At 35.9% G+C, this 27,495-nt stretch overlaps 1 protein-coding gene across 1 annotated transcript; it reads left to right on the top strand.

Moving 5' to 3' along the window:
• Nucleotides 1-1,367: 1,367 nt before the first annotated feature.
• On the top strand, nucleotides 1,368-27,254 carry hapln4 (hyaluronan and proteoglycan link protein 4). Its single transcript, XM_054603022.1, has 7 exons — nucleotides 1,368-1,376; nucleotides 3,200-3,332; nucleotides 22,356-22,545; nucleotides 22,826-22,998; nucleotides 23,099-23,214; nucleotides 24,287-24,473; nucleotides 26,863-27,254. The coding sequence occupies exons 1-7, from the start codon at nucleotides 1,368-1,370 to the stop codon at nucleotides 27,252-27,254; spliced, it is 1,200 nt and encodes a 399-aa protein (XP_054458997.1).
• Nucleotides 27,255-27,495: the final 241 nt, after the last annotated feature.

The raw sequence follows: 27,495 nt of genomic DNA, 5'->3' as shown, positions 1-27,495 counted from the left end.
TGGCGTCTGCAGCACATGCCCATATGGTGCTTGAGAGAGACTTCAGTGTCAGACGCCTCAGTGATGCTGCACTTTATTCCACTGGTGATTGCATGAAGAGCAAAAGCATGTAGAGCTACAGACAACTAATAAACAGACTTTCTGAAATCCAATCAATGGGTTGCACAAGGAAAAAGATTTACTTTCAAAATATTGATTTCATGTCCTTGACCATTTACTGACATATTAAAAGCTTTTTACTATAACCATCCTCAACAACTGGAGAGGCCTGATCTTAGATCTGCGATCATTTTCAGCACTCACCGTAGCTGGAGTCAGTCTATACTGGCAAACCTAATGAAGTCAACGAAGTCACTGAATATCCTGAGCATATTGATCAGATTTGGTTCTCCTTTCTGGTAATATTGTTGTGGTATTGTTTTCAGCTGGGAGCCAACACTGCGATGCTGGAGACCGATGCCGTACTGCTGGGCTCACTGGAGGGAAGGAAGCCACGTCAGAACCAGAACCAGGACTGAGCGGGGTAGACTGTCAGACCCTGCTGGTTTATATTAGAGGTTTTCTAAAGGGAGTCTGGTGCTCAGAAACACCACCGCTTTTGTCCACATGACCGCCAAAAAAGATGAAACTTCCTTGTAGTAGCTTTAAGTTAGAGTAACATTACTACAATATGTAAATACTTTCATTGGTATTCAGTTATTATACTATTAGCAACATCTGCAAAAACTATTAAAAAGTAGAAGTACTCATAATTCACAAACATGAGTAAATATAGGCTAACATTCCACCTCTGATTTTGTTTGTTAATATAAATTACTGTGCCATTATTATAATGTAATACAATAAGAACATTTGACCTTAAGTCTGTTCTTTATCACTCTTCCTCAGCCATAAAGTTGTTTGGTTGAATCTGATTTGTCTAGTTGACATAAACTAATCTTAATCTGCAGCCACAGTCTCAACAAGAACACTTTGATAGCAAGAAATGTTTCTCCCTGAAAGTTAACGAGGTTTCACTGCATTAACTGCTCGTATCTGTGTGATACTCAAACTAAGAAGTGACACTCTGATGGGCTCCAATAAAGACATTCACAAACAGTAAATCAGTGTGAAATCATTACTGTTATCCACACTGCCTGCACAGGCAAATGTGTGCTGCGTCATCGGAGGACTGCGGGACCCACAAACACCGGTGGTTCCCCTGCAGTGCTGGAGATCAGCGATGGGACTGGAAACAGACAGAGAGAGACAGGGAGGGAGAGAGGTGAGTGCTGCCGCAGAACAACATTTAGCCTGGCTGAGGAGTTAAACGGCGCACAGCGGCACATCTGCTCCATCTGCTCCATCCAGGCATTAATCCTGTTGTGATGGCCATGGTAAGTTCACTTCTGTGCTCTATTAGTACGTCTCTGCTCTGTGCAGTTCTCTGTGCTGCGTGGGAACTGCAGGGATTTTCATTGGACTAACCTTGAGGAAAAAGAAATGATGCGGCAGTGCTGTTTGTAGTGTGCGATGTGCATGTAAAGTGGCTGCTTTAGTTACTTTGCTTCACTGGGGCCTGTTCAACGACGTTGTGTGCTGCAGCAGTTCTGTTACATAGGAAACGATTATTCTCAGGTGAGGCTGACAGTGCAGACCTCTAGCAGTGCTCACAGCTGCAGCATACTGTACATATTGGCTCCTGTATTCTGTTGTTATGATGCTACAATGTGGACCGATCTCTATGTGTCTGAGCATGTGTTGAAAGTTTGTGTTTTGCACAAGGGTTTGCAATCCATCATGGGTCAAAACACACAAGAGTCTGCAACCGTAGTGCACCAACTAACCACTGCATCCTCATCCATAACCCAGAGAGAGCCTGTAACCGAAAAAGCAGAAGCAAGGTGATCCCTCATTGATCACGAGCCAGGGGAGGTAGTTCACATACTCTGATGGGAGTTTCAGACTGTGTTGTGGTCTCTTTCTGCCCTTTTTAAAGGCACCGTGTTTAGGATTTAGGGAAATGTATTAGCAGGAATTGAATATAATATTCAGAACTATGTTTTCATTAGTGTATAACCACCTGAAACTAAGAATCTGGTGTTTTCTTCAGCTTAGAATGAGCCCTTTAGATCTACATAGGGAGTGGGTCCTCTTCATAGTCTGCCGTGTTGCACCACCATGTTTCTACAGTAGCCCAGAATGGACAAACCAATGATGAGACCCTTTTAGCATTTTTTACCTGAAGGACACAGTAGTTCTCTGACGCGCTTGTGAAACTGTGTTAACATGAGTCCCAGAGATCAAAACAGTGTTAATGCCCAGCTGTTGCTCTTAAAGTAGTGTAAAAGTAAAGTAGTACTAGTACTAAAGTAGTATTACATGATGGTTAGGATTGCGAGAAATTTCCAAGGCGTTACCACTGTGTTGAAAGTGAGTGGAGGGGTATTCATTTGGTTGCAATCTGCAACCACACCACTAGATGCCACCAAATCCGACACACTGGGCCTTTAATGTCTAATATGTATAGTTATGTAGTTCTTTTTTCTTAGGATATTGATATGATTTAATGTTTCCATATATTCCTCTGTTTACTATTTGTCTCTACTGAGCCAAGAGTGTTTCCTTCAAAACTTCCCAAATAATTATTTTCCCTTTAACTGCCACTTTGCAGTACGGATTAGAAAAAAGTGCCGAACAAGCTTTAGGTTTTGACTTTCCTGCGAGGACTATCTCCTCTTCTCATACGGTGACTGTGAGCTACACAGCAGGCAGTTTAAAAGCAGTTTAAAAGCAACTTGAAAGCGTGACTCAAACCAAACACAGTCAGCTAACCTTATGTTGTTGTTTTGAGAAAGCTGAACAAATCAATTATCTGCTACTTTTTGTTTTGATCAGTGACCAGCTAAAGTAAGAGTTCACTGCTGGGGTTTCAGCATGACTAAGAGGAAGGAGACAGATGTGGATTTTACCCAAGTTGCATATAGTCTATCATTATGTATGTTCAGAAAAAACAGACCTTAAAGCTTCATATTGATGTGGCCACTGTCATTAAGTTAAGTCCCTTGTTTCGGACACTGAAGATGTCAAGCTACTGTCCTTGGTTCTATTCACCTTTGTATTGTTAGGTCTCATTGCCCCTGGAACGCTACTGTCTGAATTCTTTTATTTTAGTTTAACCTTTGATAACCATAACTCTCTGTTGTGTCACTTCCTGCAGTTCTTAAAGCCGCTGAGGCCTCGGGCCTTTGGGAAAATGTCCTTTGTGGTTTTCATCCTGACCTCCACCGTCTCAGTAGCTTCCCTGCCTGCTGACATAGACAAGGGAAGGAGGAAGGTGGTGCACGTGCTCGGTAAGGAAAACATATTTCTTTCCAGTTTCTCAAAGCTCACAGCTTCCGGGGGTTCTTCACTCTGAACTGAGCTGCATAGCTGTAAAAGAATGTGCTCGGAAATTTGGAAGATAAACTGTCTGCAGAGGTCATCTTTGGACTTAAAGTTTCACCTTTGAAACCAGGAAAAAAATCTCTCACTAAGGGTGCTCAATACCAAATCAAAAGCATTTCTATTGTATCCACATGGCTCTCAACATGGTGAGGGCTAACAGTGCTGACAGAGCTAACAGGTTTAAATTAAATAAAGATAATGAAACATTAAATAAAGATAATAAAACATTAAATAAAGATAATGAAACATTAAATAAAGAGAATAAAACATTAAATAAAGAGAATAAAACATTAAATAAAGAGAATAAAAGATTAAATAAAGAGAATGAAACATTAAATAAAGAGAATAAAACATTAAATAAAGATAATAGATGATATTGCAGCCTTCGTGGCATCAACTTAAGATCTTAAAAATAAGAACTTGAAAATTTAAAAATTAAATAAAGAAAATGAAACATTAAATAAAGATAATAGATGATATTGCAGCCTTCGTGGCATCAACTTAAGATCTTAAAAATAAGAACTTGAAAATTTAAATATATATATAAATATATTGTGTTTTATATGTATGAAGAAATGTCTTAAATAAAGTTATAATGAATTTAATAAAATTGAAAAAAAAAAAAAAAAAATAAAAATAAAAATCTACCCGGCATGCAATGCGCGGTGATCGCAACCTATTTCCCGGTCACCGGGATTCTACCGGGACGGCTCCTCTAGCTCCCAGGCGGCTCAACCTCCTCTAGCTATGCTAGCTATAGGAGGTTCCTCTAGCTATGCTAGCTATGAAGAGAACCGGTACCGGTACCGTGAAAAACACCGGTAATCGTGCACACCGGTATACAGGAGGATGAGCCGTCCAGTGAAACATCCGTGAAAACATCATGACATTACGTTACTGAACCGCTACTGTGACAAACACTAAACATTAAATAAAGATAATAGATGATATTGCAGCCTTCGTGGCATCAACTTAAGATCTTAAAAATAAGAACTTGAAAATTTAAAAAAAAATTAAATAAAGAAAATGAAACATTAAATAAAGATAATAGATGATATTGCAGCCTTCGTGGCATCAACTTAAGATCTTAAAAATAAGAACTTGAAAATTTAAATATATACATATGTATATATATATATATATATATATATATATATATATATATATATATATATATATATATAAATATATTGTGTTTTATATGTATGAACAAATGTCTCAATAAAGTTATTGAATTTAAAAAAAAAAAAAAAAAAAAAAAAAAAAAAATAAAAATCTACCCGGCATGCAATGCGCGGTGATCGCCGGAACCTATTTCCCGGTCACCGGGATTCTACCGGGACGGCTCCTCTAGCTCCCAGGCGGCTCAACCTCCTCTAGCTATGCTAGCTAGGGAGGTTGAGCCACCGGTACCGGTACCGTGAAAAACACCGGTAATCGTGCACACCGGTATACAGGAGGATGAGCCGTCCAGTGAAACATCCGTGAAAACATCATGACATTACATCACTGAACCGCTACTGTGACAAACACGAAACATTAAATAAAGAGAATGAAACATTAAATAAAGATAATAGATGATATTGCAGCCTTCGTGGCATCAACTTAAGATCTTAAAAATAAGAACTTGAAAATTTAAAAATTAAATAAAGAAAATGAAACATTAAATAAAGATAATAGATGATATTGCAGCCTTCGTGGCATCAACTTAAAAATAATCTTAAAAATAAGAACTTGAAAATTTAAAAATTAAATAAAGAAAATGAAACATTAAATAAAGATATTAAAACATTAAATAAAAATTAAGATAAAAGATTAAAAAATAAATGAATTAAAAGAGAATAAAACATTAAATAAAGATAATAGATGATATTGCAATGTGGCATCAACAAATTAAATAAAACTTGAAATTTAAAAAAATAAAGAAAAAAACATTAAATAAAGATAATAGATGATATGCAATGCCTTCGTGGCATCAACTTAAGATCTTAAAAATAAGAACTTGAAAATTTAAAAATGCTAATAAAGAAAATGAAACATTAAATAAAGATAAAGATGATAATAAAACATCAACTTAAGATCTTAAAAATAAGAACCTGAAAATTTAAAAGGAAAATGAAATGAAATCAAGATTAAAACATCTTGAAAACATAATGACATTAAAATTTGAAAATGTACAAAATAAAATGAAACATTAAATAAAGATAATAGATGATATTGCAGCCTTCGTGGCATCAACTTAAGATCTAAAAATAAGAACTTGAAAATTTAAAAATTAAATAAATAAAATGAAACATTAAATAAAGATATTATATGATATAAATATAAGATAAAAAAAGATTAAATAAAGAAAATGAAACATTAAATAATATAATAAAACATTAAATAAAGATAATAAATTATTGTGTTTTATATTATAACAAATGTCTCAAAAATAAAGTTATTGAATTTAAAAAAAAAAAAAAAAAAATCTAACCGGCATGCAATGCGCGGTGATCGCCGGAACCTATTTCCCGGTCACCGGGATTCTAAAAACGGCTCCTCTAGCTCCCAAAAATCAAATCCTCTAGCTATGCTTAGCTAATAGGAGGTTGCAGCCTTCGTGGCATCCACTTACCGGTCTTGAAAAACACCGGTAATCGTGCACACCGGTATACAGGAGGATGAGCCGTCCAGTGAAACATCCGTGAAAACATCATGACATTACGTTACTGAACCGCTACTGTGACAAACACTAAACATTAAATAAAGATAATAGATGATATTGCAGCCTTCGTGGCATCAACTTAAGATCTTAAAAATAAGAACTTGAAAATTTAAAAATTAAAAATTAAATAAAGAAAATGAAACATTAAATAAAGATAATAGATGATATTGCAGCCTTCGTGGCATCAACTTAAGATCTTAAAAATAAGAACTTGAAAATTTAAATATATACATATATATATATATATATATATATATATATATATATATATATATATATATATATATATATATATGTGTTTTATATGTATTTTAACAAAAATCTCAATAAAGTTATTGAATTTAAAAAAAAAAAAAAAAAAAAAAAAAAATCTACCCGGCATGCAATGCGCGGTGATCGCTGGAACCTATTTCCCGGTCACCGGGATTCTACCGGGACGGCTCCTCTAGCTCCCAGGCGGCTCAACCTCCTCTAGCTATGCTAGCTATAGGAGGTTGAGCCGGCCGGTCCACCGGTACCGGTACCGTGAAAAACACCGGTAATCGTGCACACCGGTATACAGGAGGATGAGCCGTCCAGTGAAACATCCGTGAAAACATCATGACATTACGTTACTGAACCGCTACTGTGACAAACACTTAAATAAAGAAACATTAAATAAAGATAATAGATGATATTGCAGCCTTCGTGGCATCAACTTAAGATCTTAAAAATAAGAACTTGAAAATTTAAAAATTAAATAAAGAAAATGAAACATTAAATAAAGATAATAGATGATATTGCAGCCTTCGTGGCATCAACTTAAGATCTTAAAAAAAGAACTTGAAAATTTAAAAATTAAATAAAGAAAAAAATGAAACATTAAATAAAGATAATAGATGATATTGCAGCCTTCGTGGCATCAACTTAAGATCTTAAAAATAAGAACTTGAAAATTTAAATATATACATATATATGTATATATATATTATATAAATATAATATGATATATATATATAAAAAGATATAAATGTTTTATATGTATTTTAATGTATGAACAAATGTCTCAATAAAGTTATTGAATTTAAAAAAAAAAAAAAAATAAAAAAAAAAAAAAAATCTACCCGGCATGCAATGCGCGGTGATCGCCGGAACCTATTTCCCGGTCACCGGGATTCTACCGGGACGGCTCCTCTAGCTCCCAGGCGGCTCAACCTCCTCTAGCTATGCTAGCTATAGGAGGTTGAGCATTAAATAAAGATAATAGATGATCCAGCCGGTACCGGTACCGTGAAAAACACCGGTAATCGTGCACACCGGTATACAGGAGGATGAGCCGTCCAGTGAAACATCCGTGAAAACATCATGACATTACGTCACTGAACCGCTACTGTGACAAACACTAAACATTAAATAAAGATAATAGATGATATTGCAGCCTTCGTGGCATCAACTTAAGATCTTAAAAATAAGAACTTGAAAATTTAAAAATTAAATAAAGAAAATGAAACATTAAATAAAGATAATAGATGATATTGCAGCCTTCGTGGCATCAACTTAAGATCTTAAAAATAAGAACTTGAAAATTTAAAAATTAAATAAATAAAGAAAATGAAACATTAAATAAAGATAATAGATGATATTGCAGCCTTCGTGGCATCAACTTAAGATCTTAAAAAGAACTTGAAAATAAGAACTTGAAAATTTAAATATATACATATATATATATATATATATATATATATATATATAAATAAATATAATAAAAATGTGTTTTATATGTATGAACAAATGTCTCAATAAAGTTATTGAATTTAAAAAAAAAAAAAAAAAAAAAAAAAAAAAAAAAAATCTACCCGGCATGCAATGCGCGGTGATCGCGGAACCTATTTCCCGGTCACCGGGATTCTACCGGGACGGCTCCTCTAGCTCCCAGGCGGCTCAACCTCCTCTAGCTATGCTAGCTATAGGAGGTTGAGCCGGAGCCGGTCCACCGGTACCGGTACCGTGAAAAACACCGGTAATCGTGCACACCGGTATACAGGAGGATGAGCCGTCCAGTGAAACATCCAGTGAAACATCCGTGAAAACATCATGACATTAAATAAAGATAATAGATGATATTGCTGAATCAACGATCTAAAAATAAGTGACAAACAAAAATAAATAAAGAAAATGAAACATTAAATAAAGATAATAGATGATATTGCAGCCTTCGTGGCATCAACTTAAGATCTTAAAAATAAGAACTTGAAAATTTAAAAATTAAAAATTAAATAAAGAAAATGAAACATTAAATAAAGATAATAGATGATATTGCAGCCTTCGTGGCATCAACTTAAGATCTTAAAAATAAGAACTTGAAAATTTAAATATATAAAATATATATGTATATATATATATATAATATATTAAATAAAGATATATGATATATATATATAAAAATAAGAACTAAAATAAAAATAAATATAAACATTAAATAAAGATTGTGTTTTATATGTATGAACAAATGTCTCAATAAAGTTATTGAATTTAAAAAAAAAAAAAAAAAAAAAAAAAAAAATCTACCCGGCATGCAATGCGCGGTGATCGCCGGAACCTATTTCCCGGTCACCGGGATTCTACCGGGACGGCTCCTCTAGCTCCCAGGCGGCTCAACCTCCTCTAGCTATGCTAGCTATAGGAGGTTGAGCCGGCAACCACCGGTACCGGTACCGTGAAAAACACCGGTAATCGTGCACACCGGTATACAGGAGGATGAGCCGTCCAGTGAAACATCCGTGAAAACATCATGACATTACGTTACTGAACCGCTACTGTGACAAACACTAAACATTAAATAAAGATAATAGATGATATTGCAGCCTTCGTGGCATCAACTTAAGATCTTAAAAAAGATAAGAACTTGAAAATTTAAAAAAATTTAAAAATTAAATAAAGAAAATGAAACATTAAATAAAGATAATAGATGATATTGCAGCCTTCGTGGCATCAACTTAAGATCTTAAAAATAAGAACTTGAAAATTTAAATATATACATATATATGTATATATATATATATATATATATATATATATATATATATATATATATATATATATATAAATATGTGTTTTATATGTATGAACAAATGTCTCAATAAAGTTATTGAATTTAAAAAAAAAAAAAAAAAAAAAAAAAAAAAAATCTACCCGGCATGCAATGCGCGGTGATCGCCGGAACCTATTTCCCGGTCACCGGGATTCTACCGGGACGGCTCCTCTAGCTCCCAGGCGGCTCAACCTCCTCTAGCTATGCTAGCTAGGAGGAGGTTGAGCCGGCCGGTCCACCGGTACCGGTACCGTGAAAAACACCGGTAATCGTGCACACCGTATACAGGAGGATGAGCCGTCCAGTGAAACATCCGTGAAAACATCATGACATTACGTTACTGAACCGCTACTGTGACAAACACTAAACATTAAATAAAGATAATAGATGATATTGCAGCCTTCGTGGCATCAACTTAAGATCTTAAAAATAAGAACTTGAAAATTTAAAAATTAAAAATTAAATAAAGAAAATGAAACATTAAATAAAGATAATAGATGATATTGCAGCCTTCGTGGCATCAACTTAAGATCTTAAAAATAAGAACTTGAAAATTTAAATATATACATATATATAAATATATATATATATATATATATATATATATATATATATATATATAATATATATTATATATATATATATATATAATATATATATAAATGTTTTATATGTATGAACAAATGTCTCAATAAAGTTATTGAATTTAAAAAAAAAAAAAAAAAAAATAAAAATCTACCCGGCATGCAATGCGCGGTGATCGCCGGAACCTATTTCCCGGTCACCGGGATTCTACCGGGACGGCTCCTCTAGCTCCCAGGCGGCTCAACCTCCTCTAGCTATGCTAGCTATAGGAGGTTGAGCCGGCCGTCCACCGGTACCGGTACCGTGAAAAACACCGGTAATCGTGCACACCGGTATACAGGAGGATGAGCCGTCCAGTGAAACATCCGTGAAAACATCATGACATTACGTTACTGAACCGCTACTGTGACAAACACTAAACATTAAATAAAGATAATAGATGATATTGCAGCCTTAAATAAAGATAATAGATGATATTGCAGCATCAACTTAAGATCTTAAAAATAAGAACTTGAAAATTTAAAAATTAAAAATTAAATAAAGAAAATGAAACATTAAATAAAGATAATAGATGATATTGCAGCCTTCGTGGCATCAACTTAAGATCTTAAAAATAAGAACTTGAAAATTTAAATATATACATATATATATATATATATATATATATATATATATATATATATATATATATATATATATATAAATATATTGTGTTTTATATGTATGAACAAATGTCTCAATAAAGTTATTGAATTTAAAAAAAAAAAAAAAAAAAAAAAAAAATAATCTACCCGGCATGCAATGCGCGGTGATCGCCGGAACCTATTTCCCGGTCACCGGGATTCTACCGGGACGGCTCCTCTAGCTCCCAGGCGGCTCAACCTCCTCTAGCTATGCTAGCTATAGGAGGTTGAGCTATAGGAGGTTGAGCCCACCCGGTACCGGTACCGTGAAAAACACCGGTAATCGTGCACACCGGTATACAGGAGGATGAGCCGTCCAGTGAAACATCCGTGAAAACATCATGACATTACGTTACTGAACCGCTACTGTGACAAACACTAAACATTAAATAAAGATAATAGATGATATTGCAGCCTTCGTGGCATCAACTTAAGATCTTAAAAATAAGAACTTGAAAATTTAAAAATTAAAAATTAAATAAAGAAAATGAAACATTAAATAAAGATAATAGATGATATTGCAGCCTTCGTGGCATCAACTTAAGATCTTAAAAATAAGAACTTGAAAATTTAAATATATACATATATATGTATATATATATATATATATATATATATATATATATATATATATATATATATTTTATATATTGTGTTTTATATGTATGAACAAATGTCTCAATAAAGTTATTGAAACAAATTTAAAAAAAAAAAAAAAAAAAAAAAAAAAAAAAAAAATCTACCCGGCATGCAATGCGCGGTGATCGCCGGAACCTATTTCCCGGTCACCGGGATTCTACCGGGACGGCTCCTCTAGCTCCCAGGCGGCTCAACCTCCTCTAGCTATGCTAGCTATAGGAGGTTGAGCCGGCCGGTCCACCGGTACCGGTACCGTGAAAAACACCGGTAATCGTGCACACCGGTATACAGGAGGATGAGCCGTCCAGTGAAACATCCGTGAAAACATCATGACATTACGTTACTGAACCGCTACTGTGACAAACACTAAACATTAAATAAAGATAATAGATGATATTGCAGCCTTCGTGGCATCAACTTAAGATCTTAAAAATAAGAACTTGAAAATTTAAAAATTAAAAATTAAATAAAGAAAATGAAACATTAAATAAAGATAATAGATGATATTGCAGCCTTCGTGGCATCAACTTAAGATCTTAAAAATAAGAACTTGAAAATTAAATAAATATATATATATATATGTATATATATATATATATATATATATATATATATATATATATATATATATATATATATATATAAATATATTGTGTTTTATATGTATGAACAAATGTCTCAATAAAGTTATTGAATTTAAAAAAAAAAAAAAAAAAAAAAAAAATCTACCCGGCATGCAATGCGCGGTGATCGCCGGAACCTATTTCCCGGTCACCGGGATTCTACCGGGACGGCTCCTCTAGCTCCCAGGCGGCTCAACCTCCTCTAGCTATGCTAGCTATAGGAGGTTGAGCCGGCCGGTCCACCGGTACCGGTACCGTGAAAAACACCGGTAATCGTGCACACCGGTATACAGGAGGATGAGCCGTCCAGTGAAACATCCGTGAAAACATCATGACATTACGTTACTGAACCGCTACTGTGACAAACACTAAACATTAAATAAAGATAATAGATGATATTGCAGCCTTCGTGGCATCAACTTAAGATCTTAAAAATAAGAACTTGAAAATTTAAAAATTAAATAAAGAAAATGAAACATTAAATAAAGAAAAGATGATAAGCATTAAATAAAAATAAGAACTAATAGATGAAACATTAAATAAAGATAATAGATGATATTGCAGCCTTCGTGGCATCAACTTAAGATCTTAAAAATAAGAACTTGAAAATTTAAATATATACATATATATGTATATATATATAAATATATATATATATAAATATATATATATAAAATATATTGTGTTTTATATGTATGAACAAATGTCTCAATAAAGTTATTGAATTTAAAAAAAAAAAAAAAAAAAAAAAAAAAAAATCTACCCGGCATGCAATGCGCGGTGATCGCCGGAACCTATTTCCCGGTCACCGGGATTCTACCGGGACGGCTCCTCTAGCTCCCAGGCGGCTCAACCTCCTCGCTATGCTAGCTATAGGAGGTTGAGCCGGCCGTCCACCGGTACCGGTACCGTGAAAAACACCGGTAATCGTGCACACCGGTATACAGGAGGATGAGCCGTCCAGTGAAACATCCGTGAAAACATCATGACATTACGTTACTGAACCGCTACTGTGACAAACACTAAACATTAAATAAAGATAATAGATGATATTGCAGCCTTCGTGGCATCAACTTAAGATCTTAAAAATAAGAACTTGAAAATTTAAAAATTAAAAATTAAATAAAGAAAATGAAACATTAAATAAAGATAATAGATGATATTGCAGCCTTCGTGGCATCAACTTAAGATCTTAAAAATAAGAACTTGAAAATTTAAATATATACATATATATATATATATATATATATATATATATATATATATATATATATATATATATATATATATATAAATATATTGTGTTTTATATGTATGAACAAATGTCTCAATAAAGTTATTGAATTTAAAAAAAAAAAAAAAAAAAAAAAAAAAAAAAAAAATCTACCCGGCATGCAATGCGCGGTGATCGCCGGAACCTATTTCCCGGTCACCGGGATTCTACCGGGACGGCTCCTCTAGCTCCCAGGCGGCTCAACCTCCTCTAGCTATGCTAGCTATAGGAGGTTGAGCCGGCCGGTCCACCGGTACCGGTACCGTGAAAAACACCGGTAATCGTGCACACCGGTATACAGGAGGATGAGCCGTCCAGTGAAACATCCGTGAAAACATCATGACATTACGTTACTGAAAACCGCTACTGTGACAAACACTAAACATTAAATAAAGATAATAGATGATATTGCAGCCTTCGTGGCATCAACTTAAGATCTTAAAAATAAGAACTTGAAAATTTAAAAATTAAAAATTAAATAAAGAAAATGAAACATTAAATAAAGATAATAGATGATATTGCAGCCTTCGTGGCATCAACTTAAGATCTTAAAAATAAGAACTTGAAAATTTAAATATATACATATATATGTATATATATATATATATATATATATATATATATATATATATATATATATATATATATATATATATAAATATATTGTGTTTTATATGTATGAACAAATGTCTCAATAAAGTTATTGAATTTAAAAAAAAAAAAAAAAAAAAAAAAAAAAAAAATCTACCCGGCATGCAATGCGCGGTGATCGCGGAACCTATTTCCCGGTCACCGGGATTCTACCGGGACGGCTCCTCTAGCTCCCAGGCGGCTCAACCTCCTCTAGCTATGCTAGCTATAGGAGGTTGAGCCGGCCGGTCCACCGGTACCGGTACCGTGAAAAACACCGGTAATCGTGCACACCGGTATACAGGAGGATGAGCCGTCCAGTGAAACATCCGTGAAAACATCATGACATTACGTTACTGAACCGCTACTGTGACAAACACTAAACATTAAATAAAGATAATAGATGATATTGCAGCCTTCGTGGCATCAACTTAAGATCTTAAAAATAAGAACTTGAAAATTTAAAAATTAAAAATTAAATAAAGAAAATGAAACATTAAATAAAGATAATAGATGATATTGCAGCCTTCGTGGCATCAACTTAAGATCTTAAAAATAAGAACTTGAAAATTTAAATATATACATATATATATATATATATATATATATATATATATATATATATATATATATATATATATAAAACATTTTATATGTATGAACAAATGTCTCAATAAAGTTATTGAATTTAAAAAAAAAAAAAAAAAAAAAAAAATCTACCCGGCATGCAATGCGCGGTGATCGCCGGAACCTATTTCCCGGTCACCGGGATTCTACCGGGACGGCTCCTCTAGCTCCCAGGCGGCTCAACCTCCTCTAGCTATGCTAGCTATAGGAGGTTGAGCCGGCCGTCCACCACGGTACCGGTACCGTGAAAAACACCGGTAATCGTGCACACCGGTATACAGGAGGATGAGCCGTCCAGTGAAACATCCGTGAAAACATCATGACATTACGTTACTGAACCGCTACTGTGACAAACACTAAACATTAAATAAAGATAATAGAATATTGCAGCCTTCGTGGCATCAACTTAAGATCTTAAAAATAAGAACTTGAAAATTGAAAATTAAAAATTAAATAAAGAAAATGAAACATTAAATAAAGATAATAGAAACATAAATAAAGATATTGCAGCCTTCCCGGCATCAACTTAAGATCTTAAAAATAAGAACTTGAAAATTTAAAAAATAAAAATTAAATAAAGAAAATGAAACATTAAATAAAGATAATAGATGATATTGCAGCCTTCGTGGCATCAACTTAAGATCTTAAAAATAAGAACTTGAAAATTTAAATATATACATATATATGTATATATATAAATATAAATATATAAATATATATATAAATATATTGTGTTTTATATGTATGAACAAATGTCTCAATAAAGTTATTGAATTTAAAAAAAAAAAAAAATAAAAAATTAAAAAAAAAAATGAAAAAAAAAATAAAATCTACCCGGCATGCAATGCGCGGTGATCGCCGGAACCTATTTCCCGGTCACCGGGATTCTACCGGGACGGCTCCTCTAGCTCCCAGGCGGCTCAACCTCCTCTAGCTATGCTAGCTATAGGAGGTTGAGCCGGCCATCCACGGTACCGGTACCGTGAAAAACACCGGTAATCGTGCACACCGGTATACAGGAGGATGAGCCGTCCAGTGAAACATCCGTGAAAACATCATGACATTACGTTACTTAAGATCTTAAAAATACTGTGACAAACAAATAAAAATTAAATAAAGAAACATTAAATAAAGATAATAGATGATATTGCAGCCTTCGTGGCATCAACTTAAGATCTTAAAAATAAGAACTTGAAAATTTAAAATATAAATAAAGAAATATGAATATATTAAATAAAGATAATAGATATATTGTGTTTTATATGTATGAACAAATGTCTCAATAAAGTTATTGAATTTAAAAAAAAAAAAAAAAAAAAAATCTACCCGGCATGCAATGCGCGGTGATCGCAGAACCTATTTCCCGGTCACCGGGATTCTACCGGGACGGCTCCTCTAGCTCCCAGGCGGCTCAACCTCCTCTAGCTATGCTAGCTATAGGAGGTTGAGCTCTATAAAAAATATATGCCGGTCCACCGTACCGGTACCGTGAAAAACACCGGTAATCGTGCACACCGGTATACAGGAGGATGAGCCGTCCAGTGAAACATCCGTGAAAACATCATGACATTACGTTACTGAACCGCTACTGTGACAAACACTAAACATTAAATAAAGATAATAGATGATATTGCAGCCTTCGTGGCATCAACTTAAGATCTTAAAAATAAGAACTTGAAAATTTAAAAAAAATTAAATAAAGAAAATGAAACATTAAATAAAGATAATAGATGATATTGCAGCCTTCGTGGCATCAACTTAAGATCTTAAAAATAAGAACTTGAAAATTTAAAAATACATAAATATAATATAAAATGAAACATTAAATAAAGATATTAAAACATTAAATAAAGATATGTATGAACAAATGTCTAATAAAGTTATTGAATTTAAAAAAAAAATAAAAAAAAAAATTAAATAAATGAGGTGATCGAAACATTAAATAAAGATAATAGATGATATTGCAGCCTTCCTCCGGTAGTGGCATCAACTTAAGATCTTAAAAATAAGAACTTGAAAATTTAAAAATCATAAATAAAGACAAATGAAACATTAAATAAAGATAATAGATGATATTGCAGCCTTCGTGGCATCAACTTAAGATCTTAAAAATAAGAACTTGAAAATTTAAAAATTAAAAATTAAATAAAGAAAATGAAACATTAAATAAAGATAATAGATGATATTGCAGCCTTCGTGGCATCAACTTAAGATCTTAAAAATAAGAACTTGAAAATTTAAATATATACATATATATGTATATATATATATATATATATATATATATATATATATATATATATATATATATATAATATATATGTGTGTTTTATATGTATGAACAAATGTCTCAATAAAGTTATTGAATTTAAAAAAAAAAAAAAAAAAAAAAAAAAATCTACCCGGCATGCAATGCGCGGTGATCGCTGAACCTATTTCCCGGTCACCGGGATTCTACCGGGACGGCTCCTCTAGCTCCCAGGCGGCTCAACCTCCTCTAGCTATGCTAGCTATAGGAGGTTGAGCCGCCGGTCCACCGGTACCGGTACCGTGAAAAACACCGGTAATCGTGCACACCGGTATACAGGAGGATGAGCCGTCCAGTGAAACATCCGTGAAAACATCATGACATTACGTTACTGAACCGCTACTGTGACAAACACTAAACATTAAATAAAGATAATAGATGATATTGCAGCCTTCGTGGCATCAACTTAAGATCTTAAAAATAAGAACTTGAAAATTTAAAAATTAAAAATTAAATAAAGAAAATGAAACATTAAATAAAGATAATAGATGATATTGCAGCCTTCGTGGCATCAACTTAAGATCTTAAAAATAAGAACTTGAAAATTTAAATATATACATATATATATATATATATATATATATATATATATATATATATATATATATATATATAATATAAATATATTGTGTTTTATATGTATGAACAAATGTCTCAATAAAGTTATTGAATTTAAAAAAAAAAAAAAAAAAAAAATCTACCCGGCATGCAATGCGCGGTGATCGCTGGAACCTATTTCCCGGTCACCGGGATTCTACCGGGACGGCTCCTCTAGCTCCCAGGCGGCTCAACCTCCTCTAGCTATGCTAGCTATAGGAGGTTGAGCCGGCCGGTCCACCGGTACCGGTACCGTGAAAAACACCGGTAATCGTGCACACCGGTATACAGGAGGATGAGCCGTCCAGTGAAACATCCGTGAAAACATCATGACATTACGTTACTGAACCGCTTACTGAACCGCTAAACAAACAAAAAAAGAATAAACATTAAATAAAGATAATAGATGATATTGCAGCCTTCGTGGCATCAACTTAAGATCTTAAAAATAAGAACTTGAAAATTTAAAAATTAAAAATTAAATAAAGAAAATGAAACATTAAATAAAGATAATAGATGATATTGCAGCCTTCGTGGCATCAACTTAAGATCTTAAAAATAAGAACTTGAAAATTTAAATATATACATATATATGTATATATATATATATATATATATATATATATATATATATATAAATATATTGTGTTTTATATGTATGAACAAATGTCTCAATAAAGTTATTGAATTTAAAAAAAAAAAAAAAAAAAAAAAAAAAAAAAAAATCTACCCGGCATGCAATGCGCGGTGATCGCCGGAACCTATTTCCCGGTCACCGGGATTCTACCGGGACGGCTCCTCTAGCTCCCAGGCGGCTCAACCTCCTCTAGCTATGCTAGCTATAGGAGGCTTGAGCCGGTTGAGCCGGCCACCGGTACCGGTACCGTGAAAAACACCGGTAATCGTGCACACCGGTATACAGGAGGATGAGCCGTCCAGTGAAACATCCGTGAAAACATCATGACATTACGTTGAACCGCTACTGTGACAAACACGAAACATTAAATAAAGAGAATGAAACATTAAATAAAGATAATAGATGATATTGCAGCCTTCGTGGCATCAACTTAAGATCTTAAAAATAAGAACAAAATTAAAAATTAAAGATAAACATTAAATAAAGATAATAGATATTTGCAGCCTTCGTGGCATCAACTTAAGATCTTAAAAATAAGAACTTGAAAATTTAAAAATTAAATAAAGAAAATGAAACATTAAATAAAGATATTAAAAAAAAAAAGATAATGAAAAATAAAATTAAGAGAATAAAAGATTAAATAAAGACAATGAAACATTAAATAAAGAAATAAAACATTAAATAAAGATAATAGATGATATTGCAGCCTTTGCAGTGGCATCAACTTAAGATCTTAAAAATAAGAACTTGAAAATTTAAAAATTAAATAAAGAAAATGAAACATTAAATAAAGATATTAAAACATTAAATAAAGATAATGAAAAATAAAATAAAGAGAATAAAAGATTAAATAAAGAGAATGAAACATTAAATAAAGAGAATAAAACATTAAATAAAGATAATAGATGATATTGCAGTCTTCGTGGCATCAACTTAAGATCTTAAAAATAAGAACTTGAAAATTTAAATATATACATATATATATATATATATATATATATATATATATATATAAATATATTGTGTTTTATATGTATGAACAAATGTCTCAATAAAGTTATTGAATTTAAGAAACAAAAAAACAAAAAACAAAACAGAGAACTTGAAACAGTGTCAAAGGTGGCCCCCCCTTCATTCCTATGAAAAGCTTCTCAGTAGCGCATGATGCAAACAAAGTTCAACTTCTGAGTATAAAATTAAATTAAATTCCCCAGATCTCCTGTCAATCTTCAGCATCTATGGAGCCCATAGAGTAAGTACACTAGCGTCTGCTTTTACTTCATTTACAAGTTATAAATAAGTGCATTTTATAACTTTAAGGACCCAACAATTTAAACAAAGACTATTCAAGAGTTCCTTCTGAGAAGTGGATTTACCTCAAAATGGACCCCTGGGTTACAGACATCTCTTTCCCAATGAAAGTCTTATTTGGGACCAATGACATCACTTGATTGGCCCCGAAATTGTAATTCCACCGTTCAGCCGCTGTGTCAAACCTTCTTAAAGGCCCGGTGCTCTTCTTGGGGGCTTGGTGTTAACCTGAGGGGGAGAATGGCAGAATAATGATAATGATAAGACACACAGCCCTGACACCTTTTTGTCTTATAAATAATAATAATGATAATAATCAATCCTTTATTAGTCCCACAATGGGGAAATTATTTCTCTGCATTTAACCCATCCCGGAGGAGCAGTGGGCTGCAATGAAGCGCCCGGGGAGCAACTTGGGGTTAGGTGTCTTGCTCAAGGACACCTCGGCATGTTGCCGGTAGAGGGGTTTGAACCACCAACCTTGTGGTTACGGGACAAGCGCTCTACCTCATGTGCCACAGCCGCCCTGGCTAGCTATATGTTTACCCATTCACACATTCAGCACATGCAAAGTTATCAAATCAAGTTATATAAGTCCTATATTCACTCTCCTTTTGCTAGAAAAATATCCGGGCCTTTAGAAGTTTCACTTTCTCGTCAAGCTAGTCCCTTTGTTTGTCTGCGGTGTGTCAGTAAGCACACAGGAATTGTTTTTTTCAGAAATTGTTTGCACTAATTAACGACTGCCTGGTGCTTATGAGCTACTAGTTTTACCATGACAGTGTAAAGGGCTCACTATCCCCTCTTCAGATTCCAACCCCCATCACGCAAGCACTGGAGTCGCTAATAACAAGGTGTTGTTTGTCTTTAACATCAGTCGGTCGCAGAAATAATGGTTCTTAAAGTTTTGATTAAACACCACTCTGCGTTTGTGGCTGCTCGTGATAAACAACTTTACACAAAGCAGCAGTGACATGACTAATTGCTGGCTGGCATGGATAATTGTTGGTGCCTTTATCTGGTCACAACTTAGCTGAAAAACCTCTTGCAGCCACTCATTAAATGTTTACACCACACTTGTTTTGTCTGTGTGTGTGTGTGTGTGTGTGTGTGTGTGTGTGTGTGTGTGTGTGTGTGTGTGTGTGTGTGTGTGTGTGTGTGTGTGTGTAGTTTTCGGCTACACTAACAAACACAAACAGCATCTGAGCGAACGTCTGCCATAAATGCAAATCGGTCTCGTTATTGCCCATCAGGAGAAGAGGCCTATGGTTACCATTAGTCCTGGGTCATTTTGGTGAATTGCTCTTGAGAGAGGTTGATGCTAAAATTTGGAGTGGGGTAATCTGATGATAGATCCGGGCAGAGGAGCGACCAACATTTTTTTCTCTTCTATTGATATGCTTTAGACGTAGAGGCACTAAAGCACAGCACAAATATACTAAACAGGCTTTATTCTTCATCACTGCGTGTGGTAATCCTCACTAAGAGAAAATAGGATTTTATTTACCTTTTTCTTTTTTGAATAAAAGTAACAAGTATCGACTGTGTCAATCATTTTTGAAAACAGCAGTACAAGGTCTTGACTGCACATATTTGTATGCCAACGGAGAATAACTTATGCATTGGCTTGTATCCACCATGCTTAGACTTTTCTGGCCAAGATAGTAGGTACGTTGACAAGCATAAAAGTTATGAACGTCAATCAAAATCCATTTGCAAACTAGAAAAGTGCTCAGTAGAGTGCAGTTCTCTGCCCGGTGTATCTGCAGGGGCCACTGCTGTAATGTTTGACTGACTGACCTGTCTGGACCGCAAACGTGTCAGACTAGCTTTTCACTCCTGTGTCTCAAGCCACAGCTATGCTAATCTATGTTTTTTTAATAAACAATCTTTTTTAATGCACTCTGGCACCTTATTTACATGCAAAGTAGACTACATGTCTGTAATATATTGAAACATTTTAATGTGTACATCAAAAACTGTAGTTTAGTTTCCAGATTAATTATAAATTGTGATGTAAAAATATACTGTATATACGTTCTGCCATTTCTTCTCTACTGTAACTTGTGACACTCAGCTCTTGTGTCACACATAGTGAGTTACATATGAGACCCACATTTAATTTGTTGTGTTACAAGGACTCTCACATTCAAACATCCAATTGTTGAGCTCCACTTCTGCTTAGATTTAAAAAAAAATTCAGGGTTACACTCAACACGTTTGTTTAGCCTCTACAAACTGACCCGGTGACACCGATGCCTGTAACCATAGTAACTCACTCTTGCCTGCATGCACAACTGGAGGGAGAAGAGGAGAGAGGGTGACTGAGTTTACTCTGAGCAGCAAGTCGCTAAAACGGTTCGAAAAGCTGGTAAAACTGTGTGTGTGTGTGTGTGTGTGTGTGTGTGTCCCACAATAAAAACATGATTTATAAACTTTACACACTAGTGTTGCAAGATAGTTGAATACTTAAGAAATATTTGGATAAAGCACATGAAAAAAAACCTCTTTGATAATAATAAATCACAACCAAAAAAATAAATATGATAACAACAGTATTAATACTGATTTCTCCTGGTGTTCCCAAATTCATGCATGGGAAGGCTTAATGCGTAATGCTTCCTCTGAACAGAAACTCTCGGTCCTGTTGTATGTGTAGTTCCATTAGCTGTGTTATTCCCGTTAGCTGTTAGCTCTGTTTGCCAAACACACTGTAAGACTTCAACTAGCTGTTTCCCTACAGACATAAGAAAACACGCTCTGTTGTAGTCAGCACTCAGTTTGTCATTTGCTGAGCGATAGTTATACATACTGTACATCCATGCAGGTGTCTTACCTTGGCGTGCAAATTAAGAGAGTTAAACTTGTAGTCCGTAGCAAAATCAAAAATCCAAACTGAAGCAGTTGTTGATCAATTGCGACCCCTATGGTCAGTTATTTGGTATAAAACAAAAATATGCTCAATAAAATATGTCTTCAAAAGGTTTGAATCACCATGAGAGGTCCTTGAGCATACTGTCATAAATGAGCACAAAAAATATTAGGCTGATGGGTCCAGTCGTATGTGATACTAGCCGTGGACAGACACAGATGTGCACACATGCACACACACACAACCAAAAACATAATCTCCTGGTGCAGATAATAAAACAAAGTATGAAAATAGTGAGAAAGCAGACCACCAAATTAAAGAAAATGATTATCATTCCCCAAATGAAGTATTATTTTTCTTCCCACAGAGGACGACACTGGAGCGGTGATTGTGCAGACAGCTCCTGGTAAAGTGGTGACACACCGCGGTGGCTCCATCACTCTGCCCTGCAGATTCCACCATGAGCCGGAGAACACCGATCCGGATCGCATTCGGATTAAATGGACCAAAGTGACCGATGCACTGCAGTTCCAGGACGTCTTTGTGGCACTTGGAAGGTAAAAGCTTAATTTTTCGGTCAATCAATTTGTATCTTTTGTGTTAATAAATGTTTCTGTTTCTAAGTTACAGGTCACCATCCAACAATTATTATTATTTTTTATTTATTTATTTCAATGACCCACACTATGGATGCTTAGCATACAGTCACAATGTATTTGTAGTTTGTCAATTATTTTGCTCATACCAACTTTTATGACTGGCAAAAGTCATAGAAATAAAATAAAAATGTTCTATGGCAAAAACATATCTGTTTGCATTTCTGTGGAATCTCTCCAGGCAGCAGCGTGTGTTTGGATCGTACAAAGGCCGTGTGTTTTTGGAGCAGGCGGGACCAGGTGACGCCTCGGTGATCATCCAAAATGTCACACTGGAGGACTACGGACGCTTTGAGTGTGAAGTCACTAATGACATGGAAGACGATACGGGGTTTGTCAACCTCGACCTAGAAGGTCAGGAATTAAAGATGCAACTTTGAGAGATTTTGTTGAAACTCATTTCTAATGCTCAACTGGCTCTCCACACTCATGAGTATGTTTCTGTCACCTGTAGGAGTTGTGTTTCCCTACTACCCACGTGAGGGGCGCTATAAGCTCAACTACCACCAGGGGGAGGATGCCTGCAAACAACAAGACGCCATTCTGGCCTCTCACTCTCAACTGCACAAGGTGCGTTTATGCCATAGACTGTTTATCCGAAGTCAACGTAGTCACCATGACGTCACCCATTGGCTTGTTGACTGCCATTTTGAAGCCTCAAATTTGGCATTTTGGCCGATCCCTACTTGTTTTTTTCTAACCATATGTGACAAAAGTGTGTGGAGCTACAACCTAGCGATGAATCATTTTTAGTTGAATTGTTCAAATACTGATACCAGTGCTGGAAATGCCTCTGATCCAAGCTATGTTAGCTGACAGCAGCTGTTCGGCAGCGCAGTCCTGCTAGGCAAAAAAAAGAAGCTAACAGCTAATATATGGAGGTTGCATTTGATTTACAATATATGCGTTCAAGCAATGCGTTGGTACCCGGTATTATAAGCAAGTTCAGCTTTTGGAATCGGAAAAATTGTATCGGAACATCCATCCAAAATGTTAATTAATTTTTCATGAGCTAGAAAATCAACGTGAAATGGTTAAAGTTTTAAGACGCAAACACGGACAACGCCGTTTAGCGACCTGTCAATCACAGCGTAGCCCAGCCCTAAAGCATACCCTGCTTTATGGTCTATTTTACTCTAAATGGGACCATGATTTACTAAATGAACATCATGTTGCATTGAAGAAAACTTGAAACTAGAGATTGAGACCATAAACTCATGTTTACAATGTTTACTGAGGGAATAAATCAAGAGAGAAGTACGGTAATTTTCTTATAGACAATCAGACTTCTTTTTGCAACGAGAGGAGTCGCCCCCTTATGGCCAGCAGAACAGATGCATGTTTAAGTCACAGAAAGAGAAGGCGCCGTCTGTCGTATAAATGGGTAGATTGCACATTCATTTATAGCCCACTTTTTTTGTTGCAATAAGGTACTTAATGGTCATAAACTGCTTTAGAGCAGCAGTAAATTGGAAATTAAGATTATACATATGACCAGTCCAGACATTTTACTGCAGGCCCTTCCTATTTAAAATAAAAAAGTGCATTAAAGTAATGGAGTTATGTCAGAGGAGATAAACCTCTTAATAATGTATTTAATCCTTCAGTGTGACCCACTGACGTACATTATCTCGCTCCACAGGCCTGGCTGGAGGGACTAGACTGGTGTAATGCTGGCTGGCTGGAGGACGGCTCAGTCCAGTACCCCATCTCTCATCCCAGAGACGAGTGCGGCCGCAAGGACAACCCCGCTGGCGTTCGTAACTATGGCTACAGGCACAAGGAGGAGGAGCGCTATGATGCCTTCTGCTTCACTTCCCAGCTCAATGGTGAGAAAACAGAGCGAGCCGTCACGTGGGTTGGCGGCCATGGTTGTGTGCACAGGCATGTCCGTATCTGAAGATCAGAAACACTTTGTGGTCCATCGACATGATCATACGACTAAACACAGACATCTAGCTGAGCATGCAGCATCTGTTTCTAATGAGAAGGAGACAGCAGAGGAGCTCGATTGTTGTGGAACTGTATAGAAAGAGGATACATCACGAGTGTCGGACCGTGGGGAAATTTATAGGCCCACGTCTCTGATCTCTGCCTGTGATCTCTCTGGCCTCGGGCCATTGGATTTAGATCAGGCGGTGTTGATTCGGGTCCTGCCCGGGCCACGGTGTCCTCTGGGTGCCAGGCATCGGCTTTCATCCCCACAGTTCTTTGATTTACATCACATCCCCACTGAGAGTCTGCTAGTTTCTCCGTCACACACCTCCAGGGTCATAAGCTCAGACAAACTGAGGTGGAAGTCTGCGGCTGGATTTGTTTTTACATCATTGAAGTTATCTGTAGTCGAACATGTATGAGGAGATAAAAGTGTCAGAAAAGGTTGGGAACACTTTCTATGACGCCCATGTCTATAATGCATTAGAACATAATAATTATGTGTTATAATATGCTTATAGCATTGTAACGTTATAGTTTTAAGCCCTCATAAATATGCATAACGCTTTATAACAATAATCATAACCCATTATAAAGGATTTTATAATAACTTTTATTGCAAAATTCCCCTCTGTGGGACTAATAAAGGACTATCTTGTCTTATCCCTCTTATCTGAAGGTCAAGTATCATCATACTTCATAATTGCGGCGTCATTCACTGAAATGTTTTTGCAAGGAAACCCAGTGTAGTTAATTTAAAATATTTTAAAAGTGGATTACAATCACTGTTATAATACATTATGTTGTGATTATAATTTACTCTAAGTGGTCATTGTTTGCTTTAGTAGGGACATTTTCTCATAGACTTCTATACAATCAAACTTTTTTTGCAACCAGAGGAGTCGCCCCCTGATGGACATTAGAAAGAATGCAGGTTTAAGACACTTCAGCATTGGCTTCACTTTTCAGAACCGTACGTTACCGCCTGGTTTATATTAATGAAACAACAACAACAACAAGCTACTTAGTCCAAACCAAGACAGCTAACTTTATTACTCCTTTCAAACTTGACAAAAGCAGCGCAGACCAGATCCACTCCTTCCGTTCTTACCTTTCACAATAAAAGCCGAAGAAATATAACATGCAATATACAATATATATGTAGTTTGATCATCACAGTCCCGGTGTGAAAAGGCCTTAACTCTCTGCAAGATAGCAAATATTTCCCAAAATTGTCTAACAACTGCTTTTAAACATTGACCAATAAGTGAAACATACAGTACACCGTTGGTTAAAAAATTCAGTTTGGAAAAAACGTCAATTCAATCCTGCCGGAGCCTCTTCGAAGCTTGAAAGAGAATGGAAAACTTCTCATGCATTCTTAAAAGCAAAAAGTTTTTTTTTTATTATCTAGATAAAAGACAAGGCTCTTCAGTGAATCCTAAACAATTTTGGGACAGTCTAAACTGGAACAAAGAAGCAGTGCCAGTGCTTTTCCTTGGCAAGGGAAAAAAAAGGAGTATGACAGAAACCTTAAACGATTGCTCATGGCTTCCCCTGTGTGTTAATTATTGCGGCCAGTCTGTTGTGGGCAGGAGGTTTCGACAGTGGTCGTGACCGATGCTGTTGCTCAGTCCAGCTGGAAGGTATTTACTGAGCGTCCCCCGGGGAAATATGAGACAATATTCTGCCTCTCTAATAGCCAGCAGTCACATAAGCAAGCATAAAATCAATAGCTGAGCCAAGTGCAAACCCGAGGTTGCGGACGTGATTTTCATGATAGCAGTTGTGGCTGTTTAGAGGAAACCGCCAACCTCTTTATTGTGTCTTTAAATCCTTTGCTTCTTTTCTTAGATAAAGCTTAACTTGTGATTCGGTTCAGTTGAAACAATTCAGCCAATCAGGACACCAATTTCTTTAAAACTGCCAGACGAAAAAAAAAAAAAAAAAGTCTCCCAAGAGGTGAGATGAAAGTAAAAATGGAAACGTTTTAAGAGTAATTTGGAGTTAGAGAGTATTGGTTTTCGATTTTGAGGAGCTGCCCAGACGGTTGTTGGAACGATTAAATATTCTGAACACAGTCAGACGGAGAAGCTGGGAAAACTGTGAATATCTTCCCTCAGGCCTCGGCTCGTCTCTGGGGGCTTCGCTCTCTCATTCACTCCTCTCTCTTTCCTTCCCTTTTGCCCTCATGAACAATTCACTCGTCTCTGTTTTCTTTCACCTTTTTCCAGTTGTTGTTACAACAAACATCCTCTCCCTTCTCCCTCAATGTTCCCTCAGGCAAAGTGTACTTCCTCAAACGCTTCAAGAAGGTGAACTATGCGGAGGCGATGAAGGCGTGCATCCGAGACGGCTCTGCGGTGGCCAAAGTGGGCCAGCTGTACGCCGCGTGGAAGTTCCAGCTCCTGGACCGCTGCGAGGCCGGCTGGTTGGAGGACGCCAGCATCCGTTACCCCATCGTCAACCCCCGCTCTCGCTGTGGTGGGTCCCAGCCGGGCGTCCGACACCTGGGCTTCCCTGATAAAAAATTCCGCCTCTATGGCGTCTACTGTTTCCGCAAGAACAAGAATGAAACAGGAGGGGGCACCGAGGCGACAAAAAGCCCCGCAGATAGTTTGACAAGGAGGAAGAGCGGCAACAGCATCCCCGTGAATGCCACCGCGGCGATTTAAAGTGGAGAGACTGAGAGTGAGACGAGGGGGTGTGAATCTAGATTTGACAGCAACAACCGTCGCCATAGCAGCCGACTCCATTCATCGCTTTCAAAGTTAAACGCCTGCCGACAAGATGCTCTCATTTGCAGATTTGTTAGAGACAAGAAGCGAGGCTGTGTAGAAATTAAAGGCGGCATCTTTATATTCTCCAGTCGGTCAATCAGTCATCTTAAGGAGTGAGAGTGTTAGCGCATCTGTC

This window comes from Anoplopoma fimbria, chromosome 8 (genome assembly GCF_027596085.1).
Source record: "Anoplopoma fimbria isolate UVic2021 breed Golden Eagle Sablefish chromosome 8, Afim_UVic_2022, whole genome shotgun sequence".
NCBI classification, from domain to species: Eukaryota; Metazoa; Chordata; class Actinopteri; order Perciformes; family Anoplopomatidae; genus Anoplopoma; species Anoplopoma fimbria.
Note: the sequence above shows the minus strand (reverse complement) of the source record. Positions and strands in the feature narration are given on the sequence as shown.

Bases quoted from the DNA above. Each gene is read 5' to 3' on its own strand.
- hapln4 (XM_054603022.1), top strand. The intron at 22,546-22,825 runs GTAAAAGCTTAA...GAATCTCTCCAG, and splicing joins GTCTTTGTGGCACTTGGAAG to GCAGCAGCGTGTGTTTGGAT. The intron at 23,215-24,286 runs GTGCGTTTATGC...CTCGCTCCACAG, and splicing joins CTCACTCTCAACTGCACAAG to GCCTGGCTGGAGGGACTAGA.